We start from the raw sequence: 18,314 nt of genomic DNA, 5'->3' as shown, positions 1-18,314 counted from the left end.
TTCATTAACCATACGTTTACCCAAGTTATTAAACTGCTGTTTCCATCGTGTGCCAAATCAGTCTCATTGGAAGTCCAAAGAGATATTCATCTCATTGTCATTGTTCAGTGGTGAAAGTCACCCTACATATGGAGTTGTTTTCTTTCGGGATCTGGGTGTGCATGTTTAAATATTCACAGGGATTATTGATATGTAAATCATCACACCATGTGTCAAAGATTTCCTTTCCCATGTGACCAACTGCACTATTGTCTTTCTTCTCGCCAAACAGATTGATGACTGTGGAGACTTAGGAGGCTTACTGAGAGTTTGACTAGTGAAATCTCTGGCCACTGTGCCATCCAACATGTCCCATGTCATACACAAATCAGTCAAGATGATCAGGCCCCACTTGACACCTAATACTTCATTTAGGTTCATGACAAAGAGGCACATGGTGTGTTGGGCCACAAAAGTTGCAAATACTTTTTTGGTTAGAATGGTGGATGGGATTAGGTTAGGGTTGGAGAAAGTACAATATTTTATTAAAACCTTTGATAAATGATGGAAGCACACTGTACATAAGGCCAAGGCACCTCAATTATAGGTATGATCTTATTAGTCAGCAGCTACATATATACATTTAGTAGTGTATAGAAATATTACCCTTTTAAATGTTTTTAAGGGGGAAAAATGTATTCTACTTCATAGCCATATTCTCAGAACAAATAGAAGTAAACACCCCAGACTGTAGATGGCGCTGTTTCTGGGGTGAATAGTTGTGGTGTCACTGGTGGTTGTTTTATCCCAACACTGACTGCAGCTGTCTCCACAGAAGCCACACACTGTGAAGTCACGCATCAGCTTGGAATGGTACAATCTCACAGCCCTCCGTCCTGTTTGGAGAAAGGTTAAGACACAGTTGCAGTTGACTAAAAAGGTACAATTACCACAGCGACAACAAGCCAGTCAATATTCGGGTTGAAAGTGTGAATGCTTACGAGGCTCATAGTAATCAAACACTTGGATCAGAGCTGGTTGCACATGAGCCACTTTGAACGCTCTCACTAGTGGGATCTCCACACACTTCTCTGCTTCTCCCAGCTGCAAAGTAGGCAAATGTTCACAGGCTGAAACTAGATGCATGGTTACATTCCATACCAAAATGCTTCAGTTCTCAAAGATATTTTGATCTCAGTGATTTTCTGTGTCCGCTTACTGAATCCAGATACAGAACAGCTCTCCCAGGGAGAAGCTCCACTCTCTTCACCAGATCATCGGTCTCTACGCCACTCTGACGGAGCATAAATCCACTGAGGATCTGCACATCCAACATGGCCATTCCTGTCCGCTCAACACTCTGGCTGTCTGACAGTCTGAAGTAGGATACAAGAATCAAAAGGAATACACTATTATTATTATTATAACAATGACACTCAGTGGAATCATTAAACATGGTTTTATTCGCATATGTCTTACAGTACACAGACATTGGACACATCTACCCAACAAAGGCTTCACAGTTCTGAATAAAGCTTACTTGGTGCATATAGATAAAAGGATATGGTCCATGTCAGTCTCATCATCTGACACCTCAACACTCAGCCCAAAGGCTTCATGGCTTAAGGAATGCCTTTGTGTCTGTGACAAGGCAAGGCTTTCCAAATTGTAAAATATGTTCATCTGTGAAGAGGGAGTGTAATTAGAGAAGACAATCACATGAAAAACAGATTGCGAAATAGCGACTGGAAAGTTCAGAATAGAAACGAAATTGAAACGACGTGCAGCCAGGGCTTTAGTAATAGATTGAATGTGTTCTATATGGTCAATCAGAGTTATTGAGAGCAGCTGAGAGCCTCCTGGGGCGGTGGTGCCACATGAAAACGGCATTGTTCGAAGACAGTGGTACAGAGGAAGAGGAGCCAGTGCGATTGCAAAACAGGCACATTCCACTTGAGTTTATTCCAATCATTTAACAATGCACTCCAGATGAGCTTGGTCCCCATGAACTTGAAAAGCCAGGGCAAGCTGTTTAGACATGGCCCTTTACAGAAGGCGCTGATATCGCTGAATAAATTGAATGCAGTTGCAGGCATGTCTCTCCATCATGTTCCACCGAGATATGATCAGGAGAATCTATTGCTTCCAGATGGTAATGGCTGAACACGCTAATTTTCTGTCCTTTTGTTTTTGACCCATCACAGTGGAGGCATTGTACACCGTGGGAGACCAGGCCAATGCACGCAGCTGCTAACCTTATGGCTCACATGGAATGCTCTGCGTGTTCACTGGGCTCGGTGAAGAGGTGAGCGGAGCGTTAGAGTTTGAGGGAGCATGCAGCTCCAGACACCGCCCAGATTAGGGATCATGGATTGGGTCAGGGCACTCAGTCTTCAAACAGGGGTGGCTGTCAGCAAACGCATGTTTACATTCAATCAGTCAGACGTAATGAATACATAAACACAATCCAGTTACCTGAAATAAGGCAAATCCTCTTCCCTCCAGGAAGATATCTATGTGAACCGATGTGTCAAAGTCAATCTGAACAAAAAAAGCTTTTTAGTGTTAAATATGAAAAAGTGTATAACTTTATAATCTCCACTGATATCAAGCATTACATTTGTGGGACACAGTTTTAATGGGTCCTTACCTGTTGTTGATGTGGTGTTAAATAGTTTGTGGAATTGATTGTAAAACTTGTTACCATCGGAGAGGTCCTGGATGTGAGTTTAAACTTCAGATCAATTGCCTCTGAGCCACTGAAGGCTGCGTAGTAAGACAGAGCTTGGAGAGCGATGACAGTGTCCTAGATTGGGGAAGAAAAAGCGGCTGAGAGCAGTTCGTATACACTGAAAGGCAGACAACCAAATCAACAGCCTTGAATATTTAGAACACTCTACTATTGGTAAAGGACTCATCTGTTGAATAATCACATATTGTTCACCAAAAGTACATCAATAAACAAGTGAAACATGCCTTCGATATTGGCCAGAGCAGCCTGACAGTGTGTTTTACCTGTGTGGAGCCAAACCCTCCTGAAGGCCCTCTCTGTGTGCTCAGCCACTTCATGAGCTCTATGCTCTCCACAATACTGCCCTGCCTGAAGAGGCTGAGCAGCGCATAGGCGGCCATCTCTATGCCTGCTGTCGGGGGCTGCCACGACTCTGAGAGGTCAGCATCCCCGGAACTCCAGAAAGCAACTCCATCTAGACACGGCAGACGTATCAGATTGTATAATTTCACATTCTGTCAGATAGACTGACATGGAGATATGAAGGCGGGTAAAGAGATAGAGATAGAGAGAGAGAGAGAGAAGGGAGGGGGGGTTATTGGACTGATGAGCGCTTTTACCTTTCATGTCTGCTCTGCTCATCAGTTCATTGATGGCGTGTTGTGCACTGGGACTGTTAGCCAGTGACAGAGCATACGCCACCAGGGAAAGGCTGTAGTTACTGGTGATTCCACTGGCAAGCCGCATCTCCAGGAACTCCTTGGCTTTTGACACATTTCCTGGGAACAACCCCTGCAAACAGACCTCTTAGTCACCAATGATCCACCACTTCCTGGCCAAGGCATCACAGGTCTTCACCTTCACGCAGGTTTATTACATCACATGGGAACCTACCATGTGGGCCTTGTCCTCTGAGAGCGTCATGAGCACGTAAGCAGTGAGGGACACAGGGCCATCCAGACCCCCTTGCAGCTGAGTGTGAAGGACTCTCCCGGGCTCCAAGAAGCTGCCCTCAGGAGTCTGCTGGTCTGCTAGCCAAGTAAAGGCTTTGGAGAGCATGCTCTGGTCAATCTGCATGAAAGCTTGAGCCTGCAAGAAACATCTTAGCACAAAGGCAGTCAGCCTTCAATCAGAAAGAGAAAAAAAAGATTCAATTCAGAATTCAGATTAGAACAGCTCACTTTGGGGACAGAAAGTAACGTCCTCAACTAGAACATTTCACTGAAGGACAAAGTACCATGTGCTGCCAGAGGGATCACTCCGTCCAAATCCACTGAATGACCCATCATCCCGTAGGTAGGACAGCTCTCGATTGTAACCTGGTCAGAAAGAGACCTCATGATTCCTTGAATGACTGATGATTGATGGAATAACACATGAACGGGTATAGGAGCAGGCCAAACAAACCTTCTTTCATATATGCCAAAGCTTTCTGAGCTATGTCTTCATTGGTGCGAGAGGCTCCAGACAAGTACTGCAACACGTAAACACTGGGAGCAAAGTGAATCATGTTCTGCTCCCCGCAGCCATCAGGCATCTGGATGAGTGAGGCCAGCCCAGCGATGGATGGACCCAGGATATCACCTGTTATGCAACACAACAACACCAACACCAAGGTAACACACACAGAGAAGTGGGGCATAATGGTCCATGACCACTGTTTTGAAAATATAAAACCATTAGCTGACAGTAATCATTAACTAAAGTGAGTATGAAGGTATTTAGAACCGTCCCAAAGTTGTTTCATCTTCTTGAATGTTTCTGGTCTCTCCCTGCTCAGTTACTGTATATGTGATGGTGGCCCATTTCCACAGAGCTGTGTAATGAGTAAACCACCTTCCTTCATGCCTTAGAGACATGTTTGTGTAAAGCGCCTAGAGACAATTGTATTGTTATGGCGCTATATAAATAAAATTGAATTGAATGTTTCAAAAAGACGCTGACGCTATCAGCCCAAGGGTTTGGCTATTTTGCCAGCAAGCCCGCCTACAAGTCCAGAGTCGGACTGTGCTTCAAACAAGACGGGTTACACAGCATCTGATAACTATAATGTATTCAGGTAATCAGATGTAAATTATAATCAGCTGAACATAGCGGATGTAGCTGATCACGGTCATTAGAGTTATCTAAGATGAATCATGTGTGCTACAGTACAGACTGATGGAAAGCAATGAGATACTTGGTCCCTCTAAGTACCTGATAAAATATTCTCAGAATGACTTTGAAAAAAGAATAAAAAAACATATTAGACCTTAGGGAGGGAGAGAAAAGAGGGGAAATCAGGCCAGCAGAGGAGCAAGAAAGAGAATATCGTGCAAAGCACGACCCAGAGATAAACAGATCCGCGGCTGTTTTGGAATTGGCACACCACAGAACTCTGTGTAACGTAGTTCAAAGGCAACCACTTCCGGCACATCTCAGAAAGCATGAACAAGTATGGAGAAACCTGTGGGCAGAGACTCCATCTTGTTTCCCATGCCCCTTTTAAGCCCACGGTGGAAATACAACAACGAAGCTGTTTTGAAACTCTGTTTTCTAAACTGTCAGCAGCTCATTTGTCAGAAGAACACCACAATACAGGAATACTAGCTGTCAAGATGAAGGGCACACATACCAGCTACAGCCACGTGAGCCCCCTGGGTCTGTGGCACCGCCCCGTGTGGCAGTGTGAACTGCAGGGCCACGGAGAGGTTGTTCCTTGTGGGTGGAATATCCAGAAACAGAGACTGGGAGAAGGTCTGCTGATGGCCCTCAGGCTGCGTGGATGCATGTTTATGACAAACATGAATGGCATGGACCACCAGGACACCATCAAAAGTGTGCAATTTGATATTTTGATGATAAATGTATCTTTATCAGTAAAATCAGAATGTATGCCCATTTAACACAAATTCCCGGAAAAAACCCAACCAATGCAGAAACCCAGTGTGGCAGAATTACGTGTAGATGAGATAGATACGACTAGACAAGGAGTTTTCATTCCTGATGGTTGATGAAACATCTCATGGTGTGGTGCTATGATTCACGTTGTTGTATTTGTGAACTTACCACCACTAATAGTTTGACAGTTGTGTGATTCTGTATATGTGAGGACATCACATAGAAGGATAGTGGTATCTCTCCCACCACCAGCGGTCTTATGGGGAACAAGGCCCGAGCCCGACCAAGAGCTTTCACTCTCAGTTTCTGTTTGTTGGGTGTTGAGACGGCACCACTGCCTATCAGGACAAACTCAAACATCTCGTTCTCCTCAACAGCCACCATAACCTGGTGAGGGAGAGGATTGAACATGTGTCATTACTATGTGGCTGGCATTGTGGTAGAAAGAATAAGGATCAAAAAGAGGCAAATTGAAGCCATTTTTAAACAACTGATTTGCAATGATGGTGATGTGCTATAAGCAAGATAAACCAGTTACCATTTAAATGCTAGTTTGTATGTGTCTAATCTAAGAACACGTACCTCCGTGTCATATTGGAGATGGTTTAATAGTTGGACTTCTAAAATGAGCTCTTCTCCTTTGATCAAACTCAGCGGTAGGAGCACTGACCAAGTAAGGCTTTTGTCATCGGCAGCCTGAAATATCAAGACCAAAAGAGCCAAATGTGTTAATGTTACAATGATATTATGATTAGGCTGTTCAGATCATGTTTAGTGACTCAATGAGACTGAATGAGAAAAGGACCATTCCTTTACTAAAGTCAGTTCTCATGGCCCAATAGCACTGGCAGACATGTTCAAATGTTAATGAATGAGCACTAATGAGTGACTTCACTTCCTACTCTTTTCAGCCTGGAGACATGGCCAGACTGGTGGTCACCCCACAGGACAAATGCTTGGTCTTTCCTTGAGGAGAATGGAGCTGAAGAGAGCCGATGCAGACTTGCGTTGATGTCACTGTTGCAGACACGGGGAAGAAAGCATTACGTGAATTGAAAGTAATGAATGTGAACAGGTCATGCTGGCCCCAGTGACATCTGGAAATACATACACCCAAACCCCAGCTCACTGGCCAGCCATCCCGTGTCATTTCTAATCTTCTCTCAGTCTTACAGAAATAAAACAAATCACTTCACCTCATGTCTGTCTTCATCCAAATCCACGTGTCTGAGAACCCATTTTCCATCCTGGGTGTCTTTTCTTCCCCATGACTCTCAGTCACTGATTTCCCCACCACTAAGAGGCGCACAGGAAAGTTCACTTAACCTTTAGAGAACCTGGGAATGTGGGAATGACTACAACACTGCTCTGCATGCAATTCTCTCCATTCACCACTAGAGGGAAGCATTTTCATAGTAACTGCAAACATTTGCAAACAACTCTTCCTCCTCTGGTACCAGTTTCTGTGGTACTACCTACCACAATGACTTTTGTATTTTTACTTCATATGCTTTCTCATAGATTTAGATGTATACTCACCATAATTGAAAGCTCCTCTTTTTCCACTTTGTTGAAGATTGGCATTTGTCAGTACAACAAGATTGCAGGCCTGGGCAGTAACAGACAATATTTAGATTCATTTTATTTGGAATATTTAGAGAAAATTTTAATTTCTAAATGAAAAAGAACTATGTTAACAACAATGATGACTTGGAAACACCTAGGAATATCAGAGAAATATATTTTTGTATCAGAAAGAGCCTGGGGGAGTTGTGTCATGCCACAAACTGTATTTAACAGTATATTTCATAATGCACATAATGGACCAAGTGAAAACATATATGTGCTTTTCACTCACATATTCAGCTTGAGGACTGCCGGTCTCATACTCTAACTGGACAGCCAACACCTGAAAGCATCCCCACCCAGACAACTTGAGTTACAGTTTTCAAAGAAAAACAACCACATTACATCACAACAATAGAGCTAGTTTATATTTCAGCCAGTCAGTCCAGTTTATACCTAGGGGATTAACAGCATGTGTCTGTGTCTCAAAAACCTGAGTTTTGATTTATCAGAATCTTTGAATTTGTCCTACAACAGCAGAGGAAGTTTGACAAAAAATATCCATTAATGATAACAGATTAACTGAGACTCCGAATGATTCATATGGTTCATTCCATGTCAGATGTATACTACATGTTATAATCAAGTGTCAATCAAGTCTAATTGCCATGATCTTTAATCATCAGACATTCAACAATTACATTTTCTCCGAAGGGGGGGAGATAAACAGTATCTATGAGGATCTCTCCTGAGGGGAGCTGCTGGAAGGCAGTGATGCAGGCCTCTGGAGCCCAGGACTGTGTGGGTGTGAGAGAGGGAGAGGAGGACGTCATCCTTCCAGCAGCTACCGCCTGTCCCCTGGACGTCACCTACATGGAGAGACAGAGTGCAGGGGTCATCAAAGAGACCATTCAAAACGGCCATGAATTCCAAGCCACACTCCTGATTAATGACATCGTGGTTGTCCTTAAGGTTCTGAGCAGTATTATGAGTTAGCTTTGAGCAATGGTTGGTCCAGTAATTACTCTCTGAGACATTTCAACATTAACGTTACATATCCTTTATCTGTGATTCCTCTTCTGTACACCAATCATTGTGGTAGAATAGTACACTCAAGTGAAATACTTACCACGTAATGGAATTCAGTAACGGGATATAGACTCTCGGTGTTCAGTTGAACCGGTCCAGCGATCTGCATGTAGGGGTTAAATAACAGATAATTCTATGGTCAATCGAATAAACGTAAGTCAAAACACAAACATGAAAAGCTGAATTTCCATTAACTTTGATGCTGAAGCTGAAAATGGTTTCCATTAGATTTGATGGTGAAAACAGTAGTCACCTGGGCCAACTGGCTTGGAGGGGAGATTTGAATGTAGGATCCACTAGGTGACAGTAATGTCCTGCTTAGCACCAGGGTCTGTTCAGCTGACATGAACTTAACCTGTCAAGGTAGAATGTGCCAGCTTAAAACCACACTCACTCTACTGTCTTAGTCCACCTTTTCTCTCAGAGTATCAAGAAGAGAACACAAGTAAGACAAGACATGTCTGAAAGCTTACATATATATATTTTAAATTCATCATGGCATAAGAATGACAGTTTAGCCAGTAATGTAACACCACACATACACTAAAACACCAGAAGCCCTCTCTCCTGGGAAAGGCGAGATCATTCAGTGACACCCATCATCACTTGTTGGTGGGGTGCTTTAGGCCTGTGGCACATACCTGGATGATGATCTTCTCCACCTCCTCCTGGATGTGAAACTGGATGGGTAACCTCCCATCCTCAGGCAGCGCGTATGTGATGGTTTGTGTGGCCACCTCCGCTGCTGTGCCACCTCCCTGTCTATGGATGTCAGCTCGGCCCCGGGCTCCTGAGTGCTCATGTTCCTCTCGCGGGGCCCTCAGCTGGGTCACCTTGACACGCACACCGTTCACTCTATCAGCTGAGCTCACAGATCTCTGGTCCACCGTGGAGATTTTTACCTGAGATAAAACATACAGAGCCTCAGTATTATGCACAGTGTACATGAAAACATATTTCTATAGCAAGACCAATGGGGTAGACAGCAGAATGACAATGCTTCTGGTTACTGCATCTTCAGATTGGAATAAATACTCACTTTTGATGAAAAGGTCAGTGAGGGCTTCAGAAGCTGAGGGTGGGGGCTAAATTCAATGCTGTGTCTCTCCGTAGCCTCGGCTACTCCCTCTACGTTATTGCTTTTTGATCCTTTATGAAAATAAAACACGTTAGTGCACACCAACCAACAGAGCCCTACATTTTGATGTAAAAATACAGGTGCTACATACTCTTCATGCAACAATGTGGCATTCTTTGAAAAAGACATTTATGAACATTTCCCTTTATTATAACAATTCCTATCACTTTTTCAACAACACTGTAAATAAATATTATGGATAATAATACTGAATCCAGAGGATTTAACTGAGCCAAGGACTACACCCATCCATCACACAAGCCATTGTTACCCAAATCCAGATTACTAGTGAAACGTACCGTTTAAGGACACAGCAAACTTTCTTCCACTCACACGTCCCTATGAAGGAAATTAGCTCAGATCATACGGCTGTGTGCTCAATGAGAACAGCTGACAATGAATAATAATTTCTCCACGTAAAGAGAGGTATACTATCTCTTTTGTTAGGAACCATATTTGACCTACATTTTTGCTAAACTGTGTAGTATCTCTGTTTTCATGGCTTATGGCAAAGCTGAAGTGAATAAGGGTTTATTCTTACGTCCACAACAGCTTGAATCACCCACATGCCAAAGTGAGGGTTGTGAGGCAGTTTCAGCTCTGAGGTTACAATGCCCTGAAGACAGTCTAGAGACAGCCACTGCTGCCTAACATTTCCTGTGGGATCCTGTCTCACAAGCAGAACAATAGCAGCATGCCAGTCAAACAATGAAAGAATACTCCCACAGTTCTGAGACCACCGAGTCAAATGAAAAGCTTATTGCGTTCTGAGCATGTATGATATCCATTCCACAACACCCACCTGTACTGTGATGTCCACCCTGCCTCTGTAAGGTGTTCCATCGGAGTGGACAGACTGCACTTGTATTTTCACTGTTTGATTTGGTCTGTAGTTGGATCTGTGAGTCCAGACCAGAGTGGACGGTGTGTTTTGGCTGAGCTTTAGTGTGGTGTCATTTATGAACAGGAGTCTGGTGCCTTCATATCCTCTCAGGACCAGCCTATATGAAAGCCCTTGGCTCACAGGCGCAACTTCAATCTACCAACACACCAACAGATGGTGTCATTTCCACACAGGATATGCAGGAATTAGTGTTTTACAGTCTTCAAAAGCACCCAGCTAAGATGTTTCATTTCATACAGCTCTCTCTATGAAAGATGTCAAATGTTCTGGAAATCAAAAGGCTGTTTTAACAAAGAAGGTTTATGTTTCCAAACAGCATGAGGCAAGAGACTAGGTTGAACAGGACATCTAAAACACAGCACTGTAAGGAGGAGCACCGTAAGACTTACGATATGCTGATAATATAATCTAATCGAATTGGAAATTTGATTTAACGTACAAATTTAGATCATTCGATAAGAAGCAAGCACACAAAACAAGAGGAAATATGTTAGTCTCTAGAAAAACAGGATGTCTACTGATAAGGCATCACACAGAAGTAGATTTAGGCATGCTATAAGCTGACCTCTGACTGAATTATAATCAAAAGCAACAATACTCACTGGAGGAATCAACAGAACCCCAGTTGAGCCTTTGAAGAAAACAAAACACATAACCCGTGAAACGGTGATTCTCCCTCTTTTTCTCTCTTCATATATCTGCCTCGTTAATCTGTCTACCAATCTATTCATCTTTTTTTGAACATTTTAATTAGCTATGGTTTAACAGAACAGGTCTGTGTCACCTCCTTCCAGAGTGCTCTCGGCCTGGGTCAGGGTGCCATCACTGCCCTGCAGTTCAGCTCTCACGGTGATGGTGGAGTTGGTGAGGATGGTAACAGACAGTGTCGTGGGCACCCCCGGGTGGAGCTCACGGGGAGCTGTGAGGAGGTAGGTGGGACTGGCATACAGATTTAAATATGGATCATTTCCTTACCACCAAATGGAACACATCGTTTCATAGGAATATTTGAACTTCTATCGGAAGAAAAGCTACCAACTCTCCCAGCGCTGTGCCTGGTTATTTCACCATGTTTATCCTTGTAATTTAGTCAGTGGCTGGATCAAAGGATGTAAAATGACTCCTCATACATATTTGATAAGATCTGCATGAATCTGCTACATAAAGACATGGATGTGTACACAAACACAAACACAAACTCAGACATAAGCTATGTCCAGTGCTATGCCACTAGACCACACAATGTTCTTACCTTGAGGTCCCCAGACCTGCAGCACTTGTAGCAAGAAGAAGAGCCACGGTTACCATGCGGTCCCACTCCATGTTGTTGGAGCGCACCTGTGTGTGTGTGGCAGGGCGATCTGTAGACCTGTCCACATGTCTCGGATCCCCTTCTGCTCGTGCTGACTCCACCCAGTCCACCTGCCAACCCTGGGGGTGTGGAGGGGACACTACCAGTCCTCAAGAGGCCCAGGCTATCAAGTTCTCCTCCCTTTTTGAACCAACAGGTGTCAACCATGAAATGATTCATGAGATGATCAGTATAATTCAATTGAAAAATGCTTTTATGTTTGTGAAACAATATGACGACAACAGCTATTAAACTGCATAGATCATATATACTGTATACTGAGGTGTATTCATGTTTGAATACACAAGAATGCTGAGAGAGGCAAAGCCTTCAAAGAGAAGGAATTTCATAAGAAAAGCCACCAATACAGAAATAAGGTCCAACTCATTTCTATTTTATTAATGTACAAAGCACCATTAAAAATGACCCCCCAACCCCCCCCCCACACACACACACACACACCTCCAAGAGCATGACCAGTGAACAGTGAGTTAGGAGAACTCCCTCGTCACCAGAGGACATCATGGAAACTCAAATGTGGGGACCCATCTGCCTGAGGCCAACCTGGGAAGTTAAACACTGAGAAGGGGAAGCTCTGTAATAAGGGAAGCAGATTGACATCACACACACACATACAAGTACATAAATACATGACTGACCTGTGCAAACAAGTGTAAAACAGGTAGGTGAAACACTTTGATCAGTCACACAGCATTATAACAGTGATATGTAGCTGATCAGTCACACAGCATTATAACAATACAGTGATATGTAGCTAATCAGTCGCACAGCATTATAACAGTGATATGAAGGTGATCAGTCACACAGCATTATAACAGTGATATGCAGCTAATCAGTCACACAGCATTATAACAGTGATATGTAGCTAATCAGTCACACAGCATTATAACAGCGATATGTAGCTAATCAGTCACACAGCATTATAACAGTGATATGTAGCTAAAGAAAAGACATGCTTCACTGTGAGATCTTATACAGAAGACATGCTGTCCCATGCTTTTCTTAGAAGTTTATATGAGGTACAGTATATATTGTGTGTTTGCAAGTCTGTGGGCACAGCTCAATCTAGCCTTTGTCAAGATGCTTTCATGATCACTGCATTTTAGAAATTCCTTTTAGAAGTTGAAAAGATGGCATTTAAAATTCATTTGTAATTCAGTTTTAATTTATCACAGTTGATTATGATTTCATTTACATTTCTAATTTGGTTCCACATTAGCAGGCTTTTTTGTATGCTATTATGTCTGGAGAAAAAGAGCTCAGGACAGGTTTCCCCTTCTTCATCTCGATCTCTGTCTACTCCAAAAGCAGTTTAAGATAGATACATGTAGATTAAGAATAAACAAACAAAGAAATGCATATATATTTACTGTAGAGTTATTATTTAGTGTTTTTTATTGGGGGAGTAAAAAGATGGAATGTTTGATTTCTTTCATGTTTTTTGTAGATTCTATCTCTCCATGTAGGTAGTTCCTAAATTGTACTTCTCTACACATGTAGAAAGGTATCGATATCTGAATTACCAGATTCAATGGCCAGAGTATGGTCACTGCGTCTGCATTAAGTCTCTCCTTTCAGCTGGAAAGAGTTAAATGTGACATTCAAATGAATTCATTATTCAACACCTGAGGATTAGAGGCAACTCAGTGATTTGCATTGTTTGTCCTCCTCATTATTGTTTTCAAATACCACTGAAGAGCATTTAGGTGTTGCCACATGCTCCATTTCATCCAACACAATCCTTGCAGATGTCTCTTCCTGTTTCCCAGAGTCCTCTGGGGACCCCCGGTAAATGGAGACAGAGGAAAGCAACAGACTTTCCCATCTGTACGCCGGGATTGGAAACTGGCATGGCGTCCGTGCCCATATGGCCTCCGCTTCCCAGCCATCCGTGTGTCCTTAGCCTGAACAAGCAGCCTGATAACAGTAACACTTCACTTTCTGGGCCGGAAGCTTCTGGAACACAGTCAGCTAAACCCCCAAAAGACAGAGAGCGCGCCAGGCCGGAGCACTCAGAGGGAAAGAGAGTCACGAGTGGCAGGAAGGGGAGGACTACGCTTGGTTGAACTAATTAACAGTCACTAAAATGAATGTATCATCGTTGTCATTTAGACAGAAAAATCTATCACAGAGATTTCTATGCACAAGGAGCGTAATGCAGCGACGCTAAATCGAGCTTCTCTCCTCACGAGCACGCCTCGAGACTTTAATCTCCCATCTCCTCTCTCAACTAGCAACTCAATAATCAACTTGTCATGCCAATAAATCCATTTGTCTTGAACTGAACCAAATCAAGGTGGAGTGTGGGGGATGTCTGAAGAGCCTTCCTGGAGGATGAAGCCATCTCTGGGGAGGCCTGGCACTGTCTCCACACTGCTTAATCCCCACGTTTCTAATCCTAGAAGCCCCGGCTGGATGGCGCGAGAAAAACCCCTCCCGTTAGCTTGGAAGAACCTTCCACTGTGGTTTGTGTGCTATCATGTTGATGAGGAGGATATAGACTCGTCCAAACCGTCAGGAAGTCTTTGTGCTCAGGCTTTTTCATTTCATTTCTCTCCCTCTCTTTCCACGTACTGTCTGACATTTCCCTTGTTTATTTGTGCATTCTATCATTCCATCTTGAAAGGTGACCAGTTGCAGATAGTGAAGATGTTACATGACCCCCCCCCCCTCCCTCCCCTCCTTCATCTTCTGTTAATTCCCTTTGCACAAACTTCAATCTGATATGGCAGTAATTACGGAGTCTGAATAGAATTAGTGCACAAGAGAGCGGGTGAATGACAGAGGGAGAAGGATTCTCTGGCTCAGCCGGCGTGGGCTGTAACTGCATTAGGCAGTGGACATCTAATGTAGCTAAATGGATGACACTTATGATGAACTCCGGGAGTCGATCCTCTCAAGGGAGAAATCCTCCACAGAGAGAGAAATTAAATCCAGCAAGGGTTTTTTTTTTTTTTTACTTTCCCATGCACACGCAGAATGTAACATCATTTCTCTGGTAATTACCTTCATTGGTGTAAGCAGCTGTGGACGGCTCTTAGCAAAGGATTGAGAGGGCCTTCAAAATACGCATCTGAGCCGCAGTCCCTTTTAATTCATATATAAGTACTATATTCCAGTGCTTTCACATCAGGACTGCAATGCAGAATCACTAAAGACAGACCTCACCTGGAATCATCATGGAATATCTCTTTTCTCAGTAGAAGAGCAGCCCACTGTGTTTCGGCCTTTTCTTTTTCTTCATTATCTTCTTCTACTCCCTTCTTCTGCTACTGGGGTCCAGGTGGGAGGTACACATGTTATTTTTGAACTGGATTCCTTGGATCAAGCAGAGTTCAACGCAATTCCATTCCAATTCAATTTCCACCATATTTGATCAAAAACCCTAAAAGTTTTTTTTTAGAGGCGTTTGTCCAATCTTCATGAATGTTTGCACACATGATCTTTAGACTAAGCCCCACAAAGGTTATTTGGCTGTGTTGGGTGAACACTTTCACAAAATAGAAAAAAGACAACAATCAAACTCAATGGAAAAGATGCCAAAGTGAGGTTATATCTCAGCAATGCTTTGATGGATCAAAACCAGACATGGTACAAGGACTCGGCCCCCAATTGATGAAGCAGCCGAAGCACAAATAAGCAAAAAAAAAATGTGGCCAAAAACTTTTAATGTGTTTGCCTTTGAAAAATATTTGTTGTGCCTGGTGATACTGTGGGAGGCTCCAAGGCCGAGACATGACAAGCTGATGTGTCATTAGATATTGGATTTTATCGAAAGGTTTAAACATTTTTCCCAGGCCACAGATTTTGTACAATCTTCCCCAAAATTGGCACAGATGATCTTCAGACCAATCCTCACAAAAGTTATTTGTTTGCTTTTCGATTTGTGACGGTGTTTATAAGGTACAGCCAATCGAAAACAGGAAGTGAGGTTATATCTCAGCAACTCATTGATGCATTGACACCAAACGTGGTGTATGTTTTTTTATTGTTATGTGTGGTGATATCTTGGAAGATCCTAAGGATGGGACATGACAACCTATCATGTCAGCCAAACTTATGTTAATCAAAACCCTTAAAGTCTTCAGTGGCCACACTTGCTGAATCTTTGCCAAATGTGCTACAGTTGATCTTCAGACAAAGCCTCACAAAAGCATCCAGATGGGTTCTTTATTTTCAAGACCGTTTGTCTGGTACAGCTTTTCAAATAGGGCGGCAAAGAGGCCATAGAAGATGTGTGCTCATATCTCAGCCATCTTTGGTCAATTGACATGGAACTTGCTTACAGCAATGCCCTTGACATAATGACATCAAGTTTCCATGGCGACTATGCCCTCCTTGGCCCCCTCATTGCTGCGGCAGCTATATTTCTTACTGCTGTTGTTGTTTTTGTTGTTGTTGTTGCCCTCTCTGGTGGATAAACCTAGTTTTTTAGTTCCAAGAGTTGCTGGCATAATTGAGAAGGCCACTGAGGTCAAATGGACACATAAACAATCTAACATCTGCTGTGGTTGACCTAATGGTTCAAATTGAGTAAAATAACCTTGCTCCCCCACTTCTCCCATATCTACTAATTAGCCTAATCACAAAAGGCTCAAAAACAGTTAGAGAGAAAAATGCATTACAGAGAAGTCAGTATGCAGGACTAGAAATTGGCGTGATTGTGATTTTGGATAATGCATTTCAAAAGTGTAGTCTTTTTTTAAAGTGGTTTGGTCAAAGGACCTCCTTCTTCAAACGGAGGCTAGAAGCTTAAGTTTTACACAAGAGGGTGCTGTTTCACAAGAACAATCATCATCCACACCCTTTCTCACTCTTCAACACTCAACTCTGCACTCTGAAATACGTCACTTAAGAAAGGAAGACCTCAGTCTAGTATCTGTTTGTTGAGTGAGACAGCCAGAACGGTGTGTCAAGAGAGGGGAACAGGCTGAACTTTTCATCCAGTGTTTATTTGAAAGCTTCATATGAATCTCTCCCCTCAGTGCATTTATTGCGTATATATCTCCATTCCCCCAATAGGCGAATGCAAAGGGGGCATATTTTACACAAGACAGGCTGCGCTCGCTCTCAGATTGCCATGGGTTTATTGGCAGCCAGCACTGACAGCACACAACCTGTGAGGGACTGAATGCTGTTCTGGATGATGGGATAAAATGTCAGGCACTGCCTGCTTTTATTGGAGTCAATGATGCAATCTACCCTTTTCTTTTTCTCTGCACCTATTGTTTAAATAGCCCAGGGACCAGATGGGATTTTAAACAAGTGGAAAATGTTTACCATTTTCTCCCTCCCTCTCTCTCTTGTGAGTGTGTGTGTAACAGGTGAAGACATTGCTCTGCCTTCCCCAGCACTAGTGGGAGCAGCTGTTGAGGCTTTGCCTGTAAAGCTTTATTAGGAATATGTGTGTGTTTGTGAGGCATTGGATGTGGAGGGAGGACCATGAAGTGTCTTGAGTTTGGGTTGCCAGTCAGTCGCTTCATGGGAAACAACCTGATCTGCTGAGACCCATAAAAGCACCAATATGGCTCTGTCCTGTAGTTCTGATTTGTTGTCATTGCTAAGTTTAGTCTTGTGTTTTTAGGGAAATGATACCAGTCACACCCAGTTTTGGCAAACAGTTAAGTCTGAAATGTCAGGTCCATCTTAACAGCAGATCTTAAAGGGCAAAGAGTTCATCTACCTGTAAATTTCATTAGCCGCTGTTCTAAATTACCTCTGTCCAGCAGGTTGCGTGTATTGAATAAAAGAAGCGGGACTTCCTCTGTCAACACCAGATCATATTACAGCACTGGTCCCTCTGCATAGCTGTCCTCCACAAGAACAACAAAAGGGGAGGAATATGGGATTGCATATGAGTGAATGTAAACAATGAAATATGAAATCAAGTCATGTGAGCCCTCTCCTAGAAGATGATGTTTGGAATTAGTAAGACTTTAACACTCATTAATACTGATCATTAGTCACTAGTAATTAATCATACTGGTTAATTCATCAAGACATGATTTCAGTGATACTAGGAAAGCATCCTCATGTTTGTCAGGCCATACGATAAATGAAATAAACCAAACCACATCACACCACACAAAACTGAGAGTGAATCTTTCATTGAGACCATTTCATCTTCGTGCCAGTCCTGCTGGCATGTGTTGTCATCCGGCAACCTTCAGGGGAATTCCATGTGTTCCAAATGTGCAGATTTAGGATCAGGTGTTTGCGCTGCCATCCTGAACTTGAGCATTGTAAGTTCAAAAGCAAAGCTGGTCCCAGGTCTGTGCTTTGGCAGCTCCGAGAGACAACCCATCTGTCCGTCACACCAAGCACATTGTGTCCTGCATGCCTGATGATTGCCACTCAAAGGCCAATGGGGACGGTGTGCTTCCAGAGAGACCAAGCCGACCGTGACTGCGTTGAGAGGCTGTGTCCTTCATCACTCACACTGGCCTCTCCACACTGCATTAGTAGACTGGGACAATTGGAGAGAGGAATACTCATGCAGTACCATGCGTATCTGTGGAGAAAGCCATCTTGTCTGTTTGCAAAAAAAAAAGGTTTTTAGCAAATTCTAGCAATTCTGAGATGTGCCTTCCAGCTCTCAGTAATTCAATTCTTCCCAAACCCAGATGCAGATGATTTATTCACATTTAACAATTCA

At 43.0% G+C, this 18,314-nt stretch overlaps 1 protein-coding gene across 1 annotated transcript; it reads right to left on the bottom strand.

Annotated features, from left to right (window-relative positions):
* Window positions 1–948: 948 nt before the first annotated feature.
* On the bottom strand, window positions 949–1,658 carry LOC116223614 (CD109 antigen-like). The gene is made up of 3 exons (XM_031580956.1): window positions 1,520–1,658; window positions 1,199–1,355; window positions 949–1,083 (listed from the first exon to the last, which is right to left on the bottom strand). Exons 1-3 carry the CDS (start codon window positions 1,549–1,551, stop codon window positions 949–951), a joined length of 324 nt encoding a protein of 107 aa, XP_031436816.1. The 5' UTR covers window positions 1,552–1,658.
* Between the last annotated feature and the right edge of the window lie 16,656 nt (window positions 1,659–18,314).

This window comes from Clupea harengus, chromosome 14, assembly GCF_900700415.2.
Source record: "Clupea harengus chromosome 14, Ch_v2.0.2, whole genome shotgun sequence".
Classification (NCBI taxonomy): domain Eukaryota; kingdom Metazoa; phylum Chordata; class Actinopteri; order Clupeiformes; family Clupeidae; genus Clupea; species Clupea harengus.
Note: the sequence above shows the minus strand (reverse complement) of the source record. Positions and strands in the feature narration are given on the sequence as shown.